The sequence below is a fragment of the Oryx dammah genome, unplaced genomic scaffold (genome assembly GCF_014754425.2).
Source record: "Oryx dammah isolate SB20612 unplaced genomic scaffold, SCBI_Odam_1.1 HiC_scaffold_20, whole genome shotgun sequence".
Classification (NCBI taxonomy): domain Eukaryota; kingdom Metazoa; phylum Chordata; class Mammalia; order Artiodactyla; family Bovidae; genus Oryx; species Oryx dammah.
In genome coordinates, this window is record NW_024070204.1 from 29,559,524 (window position 1) to 29,578,141 (window position 18,618).

Genomic DNA, 18,618 nt, shown 5'->3' on the forward strand with positions numbered 1-18,618 from the left:
AACCATCCTGAAGGAGATGAGGAAGAAAAAAACTAACCAAACTAACTTTGGAAAACAGTTTATTAACTGGATACTGAAAACCTAGAGAAAAAGAGCAGTTTATAGTTACTATACCCTAGCTAGTAAGTTTGTTTCTCATAGGAGTGTAGATTGGCAATTCAGTATCTACGTTGTGTGTATACTAGTACTGAACAAGTAAGTGAATACACTGTATATGAGGGCCTGGATTCTTAGTCTCAGAGAAATGTTACAAGTAAGAATGGAGGAGGGCATGGCTGGAAGGAACCCTGGTGATTAACTGGAATCAGAGGTATCAGCATTGAAATCATTGTTTTTAATACATATCTAATATGCACGTCATGTTCGACTCTTTGCGACCCCATGGACTGTAGCCTACCAGGCTCCATCCATGGGATTTTCCAGGCAAAAATGCTGGAGTGGTTGTCATTTCCTTCTCCAGAGGATCTTCCCAACCCTGGGATCGAAGCCGGGTCTCCCACATTGCAGGCAGATGCTTTACCATCTGAGCCACCAGGGAAGCCCTTACACAAACAACACACACCCATCCATACATTTAGATGAGTGTGTATCATGTGTGGGTTCGATCCTTGGGTCAGGAATATGCCCTGGAGAAGGAAATGGAAACCCACTCCAATGTTCTTTACTGCAGAATTTCATGGACAGAGGAGCCTGGAGGGCTACAGTCCATGGGTTCTCAAAGACTTGGACACGACTTAGCAACTAAAACACAACAATGTGTGGGTTAGTACACATACATATATCTCCTAGCTCCATCTGCTAAGAAGGCCAAGAAGCAATGGTACTCTCATGACAATAAGCATACCTACTACCTAGATCTTGGATTCAAAACACCATTCCTCAATGAAAGGAACAAGACCTTTGGAAAATACAAGATAAGCATGGAATGGCCTGTTGTACCAGAAAATAAGGAGGTACTTAAGGTACTTGAAAAAAAGATGGGAACATGTCAAAAAGACACAGGAACCAATGTGAAGAAGTTCCCAATGGACAAAGGTGGAGCAGTTTGAGCAACAAAATTTAAAATAATAGTGTTGGATTTGAGCTCAGAATAAAACAAATTTTTATGAATCCATACCAATATAAAAAAAGGAATTGAACAAATACATGAATGGGGGAAACTATATCTCTTCTTACAAAAATGTTCTAATAAACATAGAAGAAATGAGAGAAATTAAAAAATTACCACCAGGCAGATACCATCATAATAAGTATTGCAGGCCTGGTCAACCTGATGGATGTTAAAATCAGCTATGAGTGTTTGGGAAGAAATAAGATATTTCATAGTCTCAAATTATTTCTCTAAGATATTTGTCAATTACATAGGGAAAACACTAATGTTACTGTGGAGAAGCTCTGTAGACACCTTAGCTAAGTGATCACCAGCAATAAATCACATAGAAATGAATGTCTTATTATGAATGAGAGGGACACAATATCACTTCTGGAAGTTCAGTTCAGTTCAGTCACTCAGTCATGTCCGACTATTTGTGACCCCATGGACTGCACCACACCAGGCCTCCCTGTCCATCACCAACTCCCGGAGCTTACTCAAATTCATGTCCATTGAGTTGGTGATGCCATCCAAACATCTCGTCCTCTGTCATCCCCTTCTCCCCCTGCCCTCAATCTTTCCCAGCATCCCAATGAGTCAGTTCTTCGCATCAAGTGGCCAAAGTACTGGAGTTTCAGCTTCAGCATCAGTCCTTCCAGTGAATATTCAGGACTGATTTCCTTTAGGATGGACTAGTTGGATCTCCTTGCAGTCCAAGGGACTCTCAAGAGTCTTCTCCAATGCCACAGTTCAAAAGCATCAATTCTTCAGCACTCAGCTTTCTTTATAGTCCAACTCTCACATCCATACATGACTACTGGAAAAACCATAGCTTTGGCTAGACAGACCTTTGTTGGCAAAGTAATGTCTCTGCTTTTTAATATGCTGTCTAGGTTGGTCATAGCTTTTCTTCGAAGGAGCAAGCGTCTTTTGATTTCATAGCTGCAGTCACCATCTGCAGTGATTTTGGAGCCCCCCAAAATAAAGTTTCTCACTGTTTCCATTGTTTCCCCATCTATTTCCCATGAAGTGATGGGACCAGATGCCATGATGTTAGTTTCCTGAATGTTGAGTTTTAAGCCAGCTTTTTCACTCTCCTCTTTCACTTTCATCAAGGGGCTCTTTAGTTCTTCTTCGCTTTCTGCCATAAGTGGAGTGTCATCTGCGTTATTGATATTTCTCCCAGCAATCTTGAAAATACAACACCTAATCTAATCACAAGAAAACATCAGACAAACCCAAGTTAAAAGACATTCTGCAAATTATCAAGGTCATGAAAGACAAGGAAAGGCTGAGAAACCATCACAGATTGCAGGAAACCAAAGGGAGTGCAATTTAGATCCTGGAATGGATCCTGAAGCAGAAAAAGAACATTAGTGGGAAAATGAGTGAAACTTAAATAAAATCTGTGTTTGGTTAGCAGTATTTACCAGCGCTATTTTTCTGGTTTGGTATTAATAATTGTGTAATGGTTATGGAATTGTAAAAATTATGGGAAGCTGGGAGAAAGCATATGTAAACTATTTGTGCTATTTTTACAACTTTCCTCCAAGTGGAAAATTATTTCAAAAGAATAAGAGGATATAAAGAGCACTGTGCTCAATACTCTACTCCTTTGTAGTTGCTGTATTCAGCCCTGCCAATGCTCTTGCATCTTCCTGCTCTACTTGATGGCATAAAATATTACATGCTGGAAAGTTTTGCAGATTAACCAGTATAGTTTCCACGGCATACTGCCCTCATTTCCCTACTCTCCAATCTCATATGAGTGAATTCACTTTAAAGAATTATAGCAGAATAGACTGTATTGACTCTGCTATTCCTTGAACTGTGTAGCTCACCAGACTCCTCAGTCCATGGAATTCTCCAGGCAAGAATACTGGAGTGGGTTGCCATCTCCTTCTCCAGGGGATCTTCCTGACCCAGCGAACGAACCCAGGTCTCCTGCATTGCAGACAGATTCTTTACCATCTGAGCTACTAGGGAAGTCCAAGACTATACTGAAGTTGCATGTGAAATCTTTGATTACAGTGGAATCATGAAGTATCAGAGGGGGTGAAAATCAGTATTTAAAAATCAATACAAGCTTACAATAGCCAAAAAAATGTTTCTGATTTCAAAACTTATTATACACCTTCAGTTATCTAAACAGTGTGATACTGGCATAAGGAAGGCATATAGATCAAAGGAATAGATTAGAGAATCCCCAAATAAACGCAGTCAGACACGACTGAGCGACTTCACTTTCATTTTCAAATAAACCCAAGCATATCTAGTCAACTGATTTTCAATAGGAGTGCCAAGACCATGGGAAAAGAACAAACTTTTAACAAGTGATACTGAGAAAACTGAATGCTGCTGCTGCTGCTGCTGCTGCTGCTGCTGCTGCTGCGTCGCTTCAGCCGTGTTTGACTCTGCGACCCTATAGACACCAGCCCCATCCCTGGGATTCTCCAGGCAAGAACACCGGAGTGGGTCATTTCCTTCTCCAATGCATGAAAGTGAAAAGTGAAAGTGAAGTCACTCAGTTGTATCCAACTCCTAGCGACCCCATGGACTGTAGCCCACCAGGCTTCTCTGTCCATGGGATTTTCCAGGCAAGAGTCCTGGAGTGGGGTGCCATTGCCTTCTCCAGAGAAAACTGAATATTCATATGCAAAAGAGTGAAGCAGGATCTTTACCTTATACCATACACAAAAACTAGCCCAAAATAGGTCAAAGGCATAAGCTTAAGAGCTGAAACCATAGCACTCTGAAATGAAAACATAGAGGAAAATCTCTTTTGGCTATGACACCAAAAGCATAGGCAACAAAGGGAAAGCAGAAGAACTGGACTTCATTAAAATCAGAGACATTTGGGACTTCCCTGGTGGTCTAGTGGTTAAGACTTCAGGCTTCCAGTGCAGGGGCATGGGTTCAATCCCTGGTCAGGGAACTAAGATCCCACAAGCTGTGAGGCACAGGGAAAAAACAAACCAAAAACCCCAAATCAAAGGCATCTGTACACTAAAGAATATTAGCAAGAAAGTACAAAGACAGTTACAGAATAGGAGAAAATATTTGCAAACCATCTATCTTATAAAAGATGTTAATCCAGAATATATAAATAACTCCAACAATGCAACAGAAAAAAAAAATAGCCAACACTCAATTCGAAAATAGGAAAAGGTCTTGATAAACATTTCTCCAAAGAAGGTATATAACTAGAAAATAAGCACATGAAAAGATGCTCAACATCATTAATCATTAGGAAAATGCAAATGAAAACCACAACGAGATACCACTCGATGCCCATTAGGATGGCTATGATTCAAAAGATAAACAAACAAAAAAGGAAAATAACAAGTGTTGGCAAGGCTTTGGAGAAACTGGAATTTCCATGTATTGCTGTAAAAATGTAAAATGGTTCAGCTGCTGTAGAAAATAGTTTAGTAGTTCCTCAGAAAGTTAAATATAGACTTACCATATGACCCACAATTTCACTCCTATCTATATACCCGAAAAAACAGAAAGCAGGGACTCAGACACTTGTACACGAATATTCATGCCAGCATTATTTACAGTAGTCAAAATGTGGATACAACCCAAATGTCCATCAACAGGCGAATGCATAAACAAGATGTGGTATATACATACAGTGGGATATTAGTCAACCATAAAAAGGAATGAAATTCTGCTGCATGCTATGACACGGATGAACCTTGAAAACACTCTGCTAAGAGAAGTAAGCCAAACACAAAAGGACAACTATTGTGTGATTCTACTTACATGAGATACTTAGGACTGAACCTGGGTCTCCTGCACTGCAGGCAGATTCTTTACTATCTCAGCCACCAGGGAAGCCCTTGGGGTACCTAGAAAAGTCAAATTCAGAGACAGCAAGTGGAATAGAGATTACCAGGGCCTGGGAGGAGGGGGCAATGTGGAGCTGTGGTTTGATGGGCATAGAGTTACTGTTTAGGATGATTTTAAAAGTTCTGGAAATGGATAGTAGTGTTGGTCGTACAACAGTGTGAATGCACTTAATGCATTCACAAAATGGTTAAAATGGAAAATTTTATGATACATATGTATTTTTTCTTTAAGTTTTATTGAGATATAATGCACATATAATAAATGGCACATATTTAAATTTTCAGTTTTTATATGATACATATATTTTAACACAAAAGCTCAATACTGTACATGAAATTCATATGCTATTGTATGGCAAATATACTCAATTAAAAAAAAAATTAAATTACATCCCAAAAAACTCAATAAAGCATTCGAATTGAAATACGGACATATAATCATAGTAATTAACCATCAGAGACATTTAAAAATTTTGTTTACATCCCCTAGAGTTTATATATTCTAGTTAACCAAAGAACATTTTGAGGAACTTATTAGGATAAAGAGGATCTCATAGATATAGTCTGCCTTATCAATAAGTATATATGTTCGTGTATGTATGTTGTGTTGTATGATGAGTAATAGAAAAAGAAGAGGGTGCTACCTCTTCATTTTGAGGAAGGATCATCCCTTTTGCTTGTCCTGGGGAAAAAGGAAATTGATATGACATACTTTTGGGGATGCTGCAGATGATCAAGAAGAAAAGAAGGGAAATCACGTGTTACCAACATTAAAAATGAAGGAAGGGATATCACCACAGAGTCTATATACATTGAAAGGCAAATAAAGGAATGAAGTGAATAACTTTATGCCAATAAACTTGACAAAGTTGGTTAAAAGAAAGAGTTCTTTGAAAAAGACAACTTACCAAAGTAATACAAAAAGAAACAGAAATTTTGTATAACTATTTTTAAAGTTGAATTGATGATCTTTGCCTTCCTGCAAAGAAAACTACAGGTCCAGATGGTTTTCTTCGGGAATTCTATCAAACATTTAAGGAAGAAATTATACTAATCTTACACAAACTCCTTTAGAAAATAGAAAGTGTTCCCAACTCATTTTATGAAGCCAAGATAACACTGCCAAAAACTTGACAGAAATGCTATAAGAAAATTGGAGACCAATCTCTTAAGTTGCAAAAATCTTTCAGGAAGATATTAGCAAGTCAAAGCAGCAACGATTAAGTAGGTGTATTCTAGGAATGCAAGGTGGCCTTAATATTTGAAAATCAATTGGTGTTATCTGACAACTTAATAGAAATAAGGAGAAAAACTGTAAGATCATACCAATAAATGCAAAGCTGCCTCATAAAATTCAGTAGTCATCATGATTTTAAGATAAAAACCTCTTTGCAAGTAGGACATAAAAGAGAAATTTTTGTTGAATTTAAAAGGCATCTAGGAAAAGTCTAAAGATGAAATCATACTTAAAGGTGACACATTAAATATTCTTCCCTCAAGATTATGACCAAAGTTAAGATGTTTACTCTCACCACTTTTTTATCAGTATTATACTGGAGGCCCTAGTCAACGTAAAAAGGTAAGAAAAAGATATAAAAGTCATACATATTACAAAGGAAGAAATAAAATCATTACCATTGAAACAAGCATTATAATTCACAAAATACTTAGAAACAAATTGAACAAAAGATACGTAAAACCTCTGCAGTGAAAACTATAACACATTACTGCCAAGACTTGAGCTGCAATTTAATGACTGCTATCTATTAAAATGCTTTGTAAGGAGATTCTGTTCCAGGCATTTTAATGTGTTGAGGAAGTCTTCCTCAAGCTGGACAAAAAGCAATATCCCTGGAAAGATCTGCGTTACTATTACTCAGTCCAACTAATTGTTGGTTAAAATTTTTATAATAGAATAAAAAAGTCTGCAATTAATAACGTTTTTTCCTCTTCCCGCCTGAATAATATTTATGTGCCCTTCTCACAGCACACTATACAAGGCATTCCAGGTGAAGCACTACTGGAAACCCAAACATTGTATCTTGTTGCTTTTCCTTCAGTGTTTCATTAGTATACCCTGCCTACATCATCCTCAACTCTCCATCAACCAGCAACTCTGAAAGCCACTCCAGGAGCAGCTCATTGAAATCTGGTGGATGCAGAGCAGTCTCTCTAGCCCTTGCTGGAAAGTGACCCATAAAAAGTAGGGTGCTCACCTGATCCTGTAACAGAGGTGAGTACATGCAAAGAACCACAATCTACCTCTGGTTTCCATTTTTGAGTTTCCGTGAGCTTAATTCTGACCAGTCTTCAAACAAAACCATTTACCCTGTTAACAAACAAAAGAAACTGTACTTGAATACTTTGTGTAGTATTAAGCAATATTTGGACTTGTCTTTGTCAACTCAAAATTATTTAAAGTTAATTTAAGAACTTTTCATATTTAGTTTGGGTTTTCCTAGCTTTAGATTAGTAAAGCTAATTAGTAAAAAATTCACTGGGGGTGGGGCAGGGTGGTTTCTAAACGCTTGGTTTATATTATAGAAGTTAGCAAAAAGTTTTTTTCTATTCATCAATTCCAAGTTATAAATAAGGGGAAAAGAACAGTTTAATTTAATGTCTTTACCATTCAATTGAAACATAAAAAGAAGCATATTTGCCCACAGAAACAAACAGACTCTGTGGTAGGTGGAATAATACCCCCCTCCCAAAGAGGTGCTCATCATAATCCCCAAAACTTGTGAATATATGTGGCAAGGGAGAAGTAAGTTAGCAGATGGAATTAAGTTTGCTAATTAACTGGTTTTGAGATGGGGCGATTAGCCTGGATTATTCAAAGAGGCCTGTGTAGTAACAAAGGTTCCTATAAGTGAAAGAGGAGAGGCAGTGTCAGAGTGATTTACCAAGAGAAGGCTCAGCTAGACATTACTGACTGTGAGGACATCAGCAGCTAAGGAATTCAGACAGCCTCTGGGAGGTGAAAAGGTAAGAAAACAGATTCTTCTCTAGGATGTTAAAGAAATGCAGCACTGCTGACCCCCTGATGTTAGCCATTGAGATCCATACACTTATGACCTATAGGATTATAAAATGATAAATTTGTGTTGCTTTAAAGCCCCTAAATTTGTGGCAATTTGTTAGAGCTGCAATAGGAAGAAATAGGAAATGAATACACTCTTCACTATTAAATCACATTGTAATTGAGTAGTTTGAACACAAGGTGGCACTAGAGTACCAGATTTATCAAAGAGGTCCTCTCATTTTTGTGGTACTAAGGGCAATGATGCGAAGAGTTGACTCATTGGAAGACTCTGATTCTGGGAGGGATTGGGGGCAGGAGAAGAAGGGGACGACAGAGGATGAGGTGGCTGGATGGCATCACCGACTCGACAGACGTGTTTGAGTGAACTCTGGGAGATGGTAATGGACAGGGAGGCCTGGCATGCTGCAATTCATGGGGTCGCAGAGAGTCGGACACGACTGAGCAACTGAAGTGAACTGAACTGAAGTGCAATGATGACTTTCCTGGTGGCTTGAACAATAAAGAATCTGCCTGAAATACAGGAGACCCGGGTTTGATCCCTGAGTCAGGAAGATCTCCTGGAGAAGGACATGGCAACCCACTCCAGTATTCTCGCCTGAAGAATTCCAAGTCCATGGGGTCGCAATGAGTTGGACATAACTGAGAAATTAACACCCACAAAGGCAGTGACACAATTTTATTCTGATACAGGTTTTTAAATCATCTCGTCATATTTGCACCTAAGTCTTCTTCAGTATTGTTGGCAAGTCCCTTAAATTGGCCTTCATGATTTTTTTTTTTTACTTAATGTGCAGGTGATTTACAACATTGTATTAGTTTCAGGTGTACTGCAAAGTGATTTGGTCATATGTATGTATATATGTCGGAGAAGGCAATGGCATCTCACTCCAGGACTCTTGCCTGGAAAATCCCATGGACGGAGGAGCCTGGTAGGCTGCAGTCCATGGGGTCGCAAAGAGTCGGACACGACTGAGCAACTTCACTTTCACTTTTCACTTTCATGCATTGGAGGAGGAAATGGCAACCCACTCCAGTGTTCTTGCCTGGAGAATCCCAGGGATGGGGGAGCCTGGTGGGCTTCCGTCTATGGGGTCGCACAGAGTCAGATACGACTGAAGCGACTTAGCAGCAGCAGCAGCAGCATGTATGTATGTGGACTTCCCAGATGGCTCAGTGGTAAAGAATCCACCTGCCAAGCAAGAGACATGGGTTTGATCCCTGGATTGGAAAGATCCCCTGGAGAAAGGCATGGCAACCCACTCCAGTGTTCTTGCCTGGAAATCCCATGGACAGAGGAGCCTGGTGGGCTACAGTCCATGGGGTCAAAAAGTTGCTAACTTGTGTTAGCAACTAAACAGCAGCTGCTACTAAGTCACATCAGTCGTGTCCGACTCTGTGTGACCCCATAGACGGCGGCCCACCAGGCTCCAGTCCCTGGGATTCTCCAGGCAAGCATACTGGAGTGGGTTGCCATTTCCTTCTCCAGTGCAGGAAAGTGAAAAGTGAAAGTAAAGTTGCTCAGTCGTGTCCAACTCTTCGCGACACCATGGACTTCAGCCTACCAGGCTCCTCCATCCATGGGATTTCCCAGGCAAGAGTACTGGAGTGGGGTACCATTGCCTTCTCCGTAAACAGCAGCATATATATATATACATATACACATACATATATATATTCTTTTTTATTCTTTTCCATTATAGGTTTTTACAAGATACTGAATATAGTTCCCTGTGCTATAAAATTAATCCCTGCTGTTTTTGATTAATTTTTAATTTGATTTCTGGTAATGATTTTTTTTAATCCAGAAGTATAAACTATAAATGAATTTAAGTGACTATAGTGTGTCACAAGTATGAGGACTTTTTTGTTCTTGGTGCCTTGAACACTGACAGCAGCCCATAGCAGGCGCCCAATAGATATTTGTTAAAAGAAAGAATATCTCATGTCCAATTTGCATATATAAACTGTTTGTCAAGTCTTTTCTCACATTAACCTGAATCATCTGGAACTTGAAGAAAAGCGTTTTGTCCAAGGATTTTAAATTTAGCACCATTCATAGAGTCCCCATTTATTCAAATACACTGACCAGGCATCTTCGTGTGAGAAATGGAACAGCCACGGCTTGTTCTATGGAGCCTGCCCTGCCCTCCACCCAGGTGGATCCAGTTCTAATGAAACACTCCAGGTGCCTCGCCTCCTTCCAGGGTGTGTGGGTGACTTTAGGGGAGTGCATGGTCTGGGTACAGGCTTCCCGGATGGCTCAGCAGCACAGAATCTGCCTGCAATGCAGGAGATGCAAGAGATGTGGGTTCAAGCCCTGGGTAGAAAAGATCCCCTGGAGAAGGAAATGCAAGCCACTCCAGTATTCTTGCCTGGAGAATCCCATGGACAGAAGAGCCTGGCGGGTTACAGTCCAAGGATAGCAAAGAGTCAGACACGACTGAAGCGCCTGAGTATGCACGTGGGTAACTGCGGACCACAGGCAGACCGCTTTGGGAGGCAGGGTTTCCAGGGAGTCTGTTTCTCTGCACTTGGTGGCCCTGAATGCTTTGTGTTGGCTGCTCCTTCTGCCTCAGGGCATTGGGTCTCTCCCTTGGCTTGTCCAGTTCTCCAAGTCAAAGAGAGAAAGTGTCCTTTTTTGGAGAGTTTCTTTCAGTACACTCTGTCCCCAGACACCCTGTAAATTCTGATTCCTCTCTATGCTTGTAGAACTTTGTTCCTCTCGCCCTTTTCATCTTGTTTTATGGTCAGTTGTATAAAAAGGCACTGGCTTGTAACTTCCCTGTGGAAAGAGCATATTTTATTCTTTTTTTGTATCCTTAACCCCCAGCCAATACTAGGAACAAAGTAAATGTTTCCAAAAGGTGGGGAGGCGGAAGACTGTCTCATCACTGGACTCACACTGCAGATGAGCAAAATAACTGCTGCTGATTTCTTAATATTTTTATTAATTAATATGTTAAAATTAATTTTATTGGCCTCTAGTTGATTTACAATGTTGTGTTAGCTTCTGCTTCATAGCAAAGTGAACCAGTTATATATATACATATATCCACTATGTTTTAGATTCTTTTCCCATATAGTCCATTACAGAGTACTGAGTAGAGTTTCCTGTGCTATACAATAGGTCCTTATTAGTTACCTATTTTAGGATTCCTTAATATTTAAGTATGGGTATGTGAACTTATGTTTAACCCAGAAGAAAGAAACAGTCAGGATTACATTCATCATTTGAGTATAATTTCCATTTACAAAATCTTAAGATAATAAATATCGTGAGGCCCAAAATAAATGCTGGTTTTCCTCTTTTAAAAAGATAAGGAATTTGAATGCAGATTGTAATGTTTTTCTTCAAAGAGGAATGATTTGCCATTCTTTAATCTGATAAAGCTCTTTATACTTCAAATACAGGCTCAGGCTTTAAATATTAATAACTTCAGAAAGCAGGAATCAAATCCTCAACTTTTCATGAATTAATTATCACAATTTTAAAACTCTAATTTTATAAAGCAAATCAGAAAGTGCAAAATGGCTTTTCCAAGTAGGGTATTCTTTTTGGTATAATTCATATGATCAAATAAAATTTTATGTATATTAAATTGAGTATTAACACCATAACTGAAAGTTTCCTGTTTCTTGTTATTGAATAATTTTAACTATACATAGTCAGTAAAATGACTATAACTATCATTTTTAATCAACTTTCATTTTTATCAAAGTGCTGTTTGCATAGTATAAAAGCTCAAATATTGCTAAAAGTAACTTTTATAAAACAGCAGTCTCTTTTCTTTACCTTTCTATCCCAATCATCTGCCAAGTAATCAATTTCAACTTTTTAAGCTATTTTCTCTAATTTTACTTTCTTATTTCATTTTTTAAAATTATTTATTTATTTTTGGCTGCGCGGGGGGTTCATGGTTCACGGCTTCTCACTGCGGTGGCTTCTCTTGTTGCAGAGCACAGGCTGCAGGCATGCGGGCTTCAGCGGCTGCAGCTAACGGGCTCAGTAGTTGTGACTCCTGGGTTTAAGAATGTGGGCTCAGTAGTTGCGGTGCATGCACTTAGTTGCTCCTTGGCATGTGGAATATTCTCAGAGCAGAGATTGAACCCGTGTCCCCTACTTTAGCAGGCAGATTCTTATCTACTGCGCCACCAGGGAAGTTCTCTTATTTCTAAATAATATGTATATACTATTACATATATACATATAATATATATGTATACATATAATATACATATATACATGTAATAATATGTAAATCCTTGATTCACCTGAATAGACTCACCTATTGATCTTCCCTGATGGCTCAGACGGTAAAGCATCTGCCTACAAAGCGGGAGACCTGGGTTCAGTCCCTGGGTTGGGAAGATCTCCTGGAGAAGGAAATGGCAACCCACTCCAGTACCCTTGCCTGGAAAATCCAATGGACAGAGAAGCCTGGTAGGCTACAATCCATGGGGTCGCAAAGAGTCAGACACGACTGAGCGACTTCACTCACTCACTCATTGCTTTCCTATTACAGATGACAAGGCTTTCAGCTTATTTATAGCCCCTCTTTCTTATCAACCATCTTCTCAATAAAATTATGTCTTAAATATCTGTTAAGTTGATGTTCAGTGTTTTCATAATTTTGACTACATATATATAGCATGTAGTGTATTTTTGCATCAAGTAGCATGATAATATATCCTTTCTTATATTACTTGTTTTTTTCCTGTAATTAGTAATTGCCTCATTTAAAGACATTTTCTTAATTTTCTTTGAATACCTGACTAAATATTCCCACATCCTCAATAGCCCTGTAAAATGTCTGTCATTGGATTTTAAATAACTATTAAACATTTTAAATAACTATTTAAACATGTTAAATAACTGAAGAACTACATCCCAGGCCCTCAGCCCCTTTCAGTCCAAGATAGTCCTTGTGTCTCCGCCCTCCTGTTACAATCCGGATGCCTCCACCATGGGCCTGTTGCTCTTCCATTTTGTTGGAATTTCCATTCACCATCACCCTGCGGATTCCGTCTGCCTCTCTTAGATCTTGTTTCCTCAATCTCTTGTGTGCCGGTGTCCTCCTTCTAAAGTGAGTCCGTTCATGTGTGTTGTGTGTATAATGTATGAGCTTAGTCGCTCAGTCATGTCTGAAGCTTTACAACCTTATAGACATAGCCTGCCAGCCTCCTCTGTCCATGGGGATTCTCTAGGCAAAAATACAGGAATGGGTTGCCATGCCCTCCTCCAGGTGATTTTCCCAACCCAGGGATCAAACCCAGGTCTCTGGCATTGCAGGCAGATTCTTTATGGTCTGAAACATCCACAAACAGCTTCCTAAGAAAGCTGGTTGGAAAGGACATGTCTGGAGGTCCTCCCTGTCTAAACTGTCTCTTTGCTACCCTCTCACTTGATGGAGAGTCAAATTTTCCCTTGGAAATGTGAAGGTCTAGCTTCATTATCTTCTTCCTTCCATTTGAGAAATATGATGCCATTCTTGGTTTTTGTTTGTTTAAGTTTTGGCTGCAACACAGAACATGGAGGACCTTAGTTCTCTGACCACAGATGAAACCCTCACCCCCTGCAGTGGAAGCACAGAGTCTTAACTGCTGGACCACCAGGGAAGTCCCAGTTTGATGGCATTCTTACTCACACTTTTCTGCTCATTACCACCTCCCCCAACGTCCACCTCCACCCCCAACAGGACTTTTAGAATCTTCTGGTTTTCACTAGTGTTTGAAATTTTTATGATGATGAGTCTTTTGGGTTTTTCTAAAATTGTTCAATGGTTTTTAATTTGTTTTTTGTTCTTTATTCAGTGGGCTCAAATATTCAAAGGACCTTTTATGGAAAAAAAAGGGCTCATATTCTTCAGCTTTGGAAAATTCTCTTATTTTATTAACACTTTTCTTCATCATTCTTTTCTGTTCTCTCTTTCCGGAGCTCCTATTATCTAGTTGTGGTGCCTCCTGGATTGGTCAACTAATTTCTTAAGTTTTTCTCTCTTACTGTCCAATTATTTGCCACTTTGCCCTAAGTTTTGGATTCCCTAGCTACATCCTCTGCTTTTCTAATAGATTTTACATTTCTGCCATCTAATTTTTATTTTCCTAGTATTTTTGTTGTTGTCATTCTCTAAATATTATTCTTGTCAAAACTACCATTTTGTTCCTGTCTTATGAATACAATATTTTCCCTTATTTCTCTGAGAACTGTTAATGCCTCCCCGCCCGCCCCCCCGCCATTTTTGTTCTTCCTCCATAGTTTCAGTGTCCTTTTTCTTTTTTTACTATGCAGGTTTATCAGAGGTGTAATTTGTATGCCATAAAATTCACCCACTGTGTCTAATTCACTGATGTTTAGCATATTTCTTGAGTCAGTCAACCATCACTTCAATCTAATTTCAGAACATTTCCATCACCCTGCAAAGGTCTCTGGTGCCTGCTTGCATCTCCATTCCTAACCCTAACTCAGTCAACCAGTACTCTGGCTTCTGTCTCCATACATTTCCCTTTTCTAGGCCTTCCATACAAATAGAACCACAGTGTATGCCCTTCTGTGTCTGCTTTTTCATGTTACGTGCTGTTTTTGAAGGCCATCTTGTCGCAGCAACAGGAGTTCATTCCTCTTTCTTGTTGCAGACGGATCACATTTTGTTTGGACAATCAGCAGTTGACTAGACATTTGGGTTGTTTCCACTTTGGAGGAATTAGAAACATCTTTTTGTCATTTTAATATTTGATTTTGAACTCTGCATTTCACATTAGAGGATTTTTTTCCCCCAAATGTATGACATTCTCTAGCAGGCTGCTCATACTTAGAAAGGAAGGCCAAAAAAGTTACTTGGAAGCTGTATGTGTACATGGTGTGAGGTGGTAAAGGGCTTTGTTGTAATTCTTTGGGGAAATCCTCATATCAGTGGTTTTCATCCTTTTCTCTTGGGCTGGTGGAATTTTCCAGAAAAGGCTCTGCCAATGTCTTGGCTGGAGGGTATAATTCTAGCTTCCAGTATTCTGAGAGTTGAAAGGAGGGAGAAGGCTGAGATGTCCCAAATTCTAGGACATAACTCTTACTTGATCCCTCTATTATCAGTGGGAGATTCCTGCCTCTTTCCAATTGTGCCTTGTGTCCCTGAGTCCAGAGACCCTCTGTTTTAGTATCTTTTACTGGGGTAACTCCCAGAGTAAAGGAGGAGATCTGGAGATGCTTTTTAAATAGACTTTCAAATAGTTTCTCTATTTTTAGCCTACCATTATCTGCGCCCCCCCCCCCCATTCCCACAGCTATCTGGTGCCAATTTCTGAGCCTCCAGGGTTCTGCTGTATAAAGCAGGCTACCTCCCAGCTTCACCCACTGCAAGTTTAGGATTAACTTTCTTGGACCCGCTAATCCATCTACCACTTTTCCATCTTCTTTGCAGTATCCAGCATTTTACTGCTATTGTGTTCTTTCCTGCTTTCATTATGGGTTTGTGCTTCTATAAAAATCCTTTTACTCTCATTTTCATAGCATTTTCATTGGGAAGAGAGTATTTATTCAACCAGCCATCTTTAATGAGAATCACAATTTAATTCTTTAATGAAAAATGCAACTTCCAATTCCAAATAATTTATGAAAATACCTCACCCTCTAGGAAGTGCTGCACAAGCTTCCACTCCTTAACTGTGCACTGCACATAGCAACTTCTGTCCAAGAGCACAGAGCAGGAAGCAGTGGTGAGGGAGGAAGGGCTTTATAGTGGAGACACCTGATGAACCCTCCCACAGCAAGGTGATCAGGTCTACATCCACAGTGATGAGCCATGCAGATAGTATGTACCCTTCGTGGTCCCACTCCCCTAAACCTGTAACCTCAGTCTAATCATGAGAACACCAGATAAATCCCAACTAAGGGACAATCTGCAAAGTATCTGACCACTGCTTCTCAAGGGGCCTCCCCAGTGGCTCAGCGGTAAAGAATCAGCCTGCAATGCAGGAGCCGCAGGAGCCGAAGGTGTGATCCCTGGATCGAGAAGATCCCCTGGGGGAGGGCATGGCAGCCCACTCCAGTGCTCTTGCCTGGAGAATCGCATGGACAGAGAAGCCTGGTGGGCTATGGTCTGTGGGGTCGTAAAGAGTTGGACTGACACGACTGAGCATGCACGCACTACTTTTCAAAACTGTCAAAGTCATCAAAAGCAAGGGAAGACTGGAGGACTGTCAGTACTAGGTGGAACCTAAGAAACTATGACAAATAAAGGTGATATAGTAACTTGGGTAGGATCCTGGAACACCACCACCACAAAAAGAGCATCAGGCAAAATCCAAGGAAATCTGAATAGTGTATGGACTTTGTGTGTGTTAGTCAATCCGTCGTGTCTGACTCTTTGAGACTCCACTCAAAGGAATCATATTTTATTAATCACCCAAAATATGATTTGGGACTGTAGCCCACCAGGCTCTTCTGTCCATAGAATTCTCCAAGCAGAAATACTGGAGTGGGTTGCCATTTCTTTCTCCAGAGGATCTTCCTGAACCAGGGATCAAAGCTGGGGGTCCTGCATTGCAGGTGGATTCTTTACCATCTGAGCCACCAGAGAACCCACTTTAGGTAATATAGAAAAAAGTAGAAAGTGTTAGCTGCTCAATATTTATGTAGCAATGTTCATTAATTGTGACAAATGTACTAACTATATCAATGGGGACATGTGGAAATTCTTTACTATCTTTGCAACTTTTCTATAGATGTTAAAAGTATTCCTTTAAAAAATTTATTAAATTTATTAGGGGACTTCCCTGGTGGTCCATTGGTTAAGAATCTGCCTTCCAATGCAGGGGACATGGGTTTGATCCCTGGTTGGGGAACTAAGATCCCACACACTATGAGGCAACTAAGCCTTCATGCTACAACTACTGAGCCTGCATGGCACAACTATAGAGAAGCCGGAGCACTGCACTGGAGAAGCCCATGGGCCACAGTGAAGACGCACAACAGCCAAAATTCTTTTAAATTAAAAATTAATGAATCTCTCATTTATACTTTGGGTATTTGTTGACGCCTTTATGCTGACAGAACGGTACCAGAAATTATCATTTTACAATTTGACTCATATCGACCAAAAGTACTAGCAATCTGTTCCAATTCATGTATTCGAATACTTCATTCTCTTTTTCAAATATTTCTTGAGCAAGTACTGTGTTCCAGGAAATAAACCTGGTGCCAAGCCACAGAGATTAATAAAATATGATTCCCATCTCACAAGAAATTTGCTTTCTGGAAACACAGACTGTCCTAGAACACTTCTTATCTTCTTCTCTGCAAGAAACCAGCTACAATGAACACATTTTGCTATCCCTATGGCAACCCACTCTAGCATTCTTGCTGGGATAATCCCATAGACAGAGGAGCCTGGTGGGCTACAGTCCATGGGCACGCGAAGAGTCGGACAAGACTGAGCACACGCACGCCTTACAAGTACAAAGAGAGAATAATAGCTGAAATTCTCCTCTAGCTTTCGAACTCTTTTGTTTAGGCGAGACATGGAATCCATTAAAATTGCATTATCAGTTAAGAAACGTGCGGGAACGATTAGCTAAAAACCTGGTGGAAAAGGGCGTACTGACAACGGAGAAACAGAACTTCCTTCTCTTTGACATGACGACGCACCCCCTCACCAACAACAGCATCAAGCAGCGCCTCATCAAGAAGGTGCAGGAAGCTGTTCTCGACAAGTGGGTGAACGACCCTCACCGCATGGACAAGCGCCTGCTGGCCCTCCTCTACCTGGCCCACGCCTCGGACGTCCTGGAGAACGCGTTCGCGCCCCTGCTGGACGAGCAGTATGACGTAGCCACCAAGCGAGTGCGGCAGCTCCTGGACGTGGACCGGGAGGTGGAGTGTCTGAAGGCCGGGACCAACGAGGTGCTGTGGGCGGTGGTGGCCGCCTTCACCAAGTGACCCTGCCCCAAACCACGCGTCCCCCTGCTCTCACGGGAACCAGTCATTTTTCTTCTATGGACTTCTGGGTTTCTGCAGTTTGTACTTCCCACACTGTAACTGGCTTTTGTTTCCTGAAATGGGGAGGTGGCTTTTCCTGTTGTGGGTGTGTGCATGCAAGAAGCTGCCGGTATGAGAGACCTTTGCGTTAGGTTTAGAAAACAGAAAGTTTGACTGCCTTTTGGCATTTCATTCCTTCTTGAGTTCAAGAGAGTTGCCGTTCTTACTGTTAACAAGTTTTGGATTTTTGTTGTGTTTACTTTCAAACTACCTCCAATTTTTTGTTGTTGCTTTTTGGATTTTGGCTCTTTTTTTCTTTTGCAAATTTTAAAAAATTAAAGTATAGTTGATTTACAGTGTTGTGTTAGTTTCAGGTGTATAGCAAAGTGATTCAGTTGTACATATACATCTATTATTTTCAGATTCTTTTTCCTTATACATTATTACAAAATGTTAAGTATAGTTCCCAGTGCTATACAGTAGGTCCTGGTTGATTGTTGTGTATATAGTAACATTGGAAATAGATGGGGAAACAGTGTCAGACTTTATTTTGGGGGGCTCCAAAATCACTGCAGATGGTGACTGCAGCCATGAAATTAAAAGACGCTTACTCCTTGGAAGAAAAGTTATGAGCGACCTAGATAGCATATTCAAAAGCAGA

The 18,618-nt window shown here is 40.2% G+C and overlaps 1 protein-coding gene across 1 annotated transcript; it reads left to right on the forward strand.

The window, feature by feature from the left end:
- Window positions 1–920: 920 nt before the first annotated feature.
- Window positions 921–18,034, forward strand: LOC120879260 (Golgi phosphoprotein 3-like). The gene is made up of 2 exons (XM_040262209.1): window positions 921–1,035; window positions 17,494–18,034. Exons 1-2 carry the CDS (start codon window positions 921–923, stop codon window positions 17,916–17,918), a joined length of 540 nt encoding a protein of 179 aa, XP_040118143.1. The 3' UTR covers window positions 17,919–18,034.
- The last annotated feature ends 584 nt before the right edge of the window (window positions 18,035–18,618 follow it).

What these genes read in the sequence shown, in the direction of transcription:
- LOC120879260 (XM_040262209.1), top strand. Translation starts at nt 921, where the DNA reads ATGGAATGGCCTGTTGTACCAGAAAATAAGGAGGTACTTAAGGTACTT. An exon ending in GAAGTTCCCAATGGACAAAG is followed by an intron (nt 1,036 to 17,493) that starts GTGGAGCAGTTT and finishes TCTTTTGTTTAG; the next exon opens with GCGAGACATGGAATCCATTA.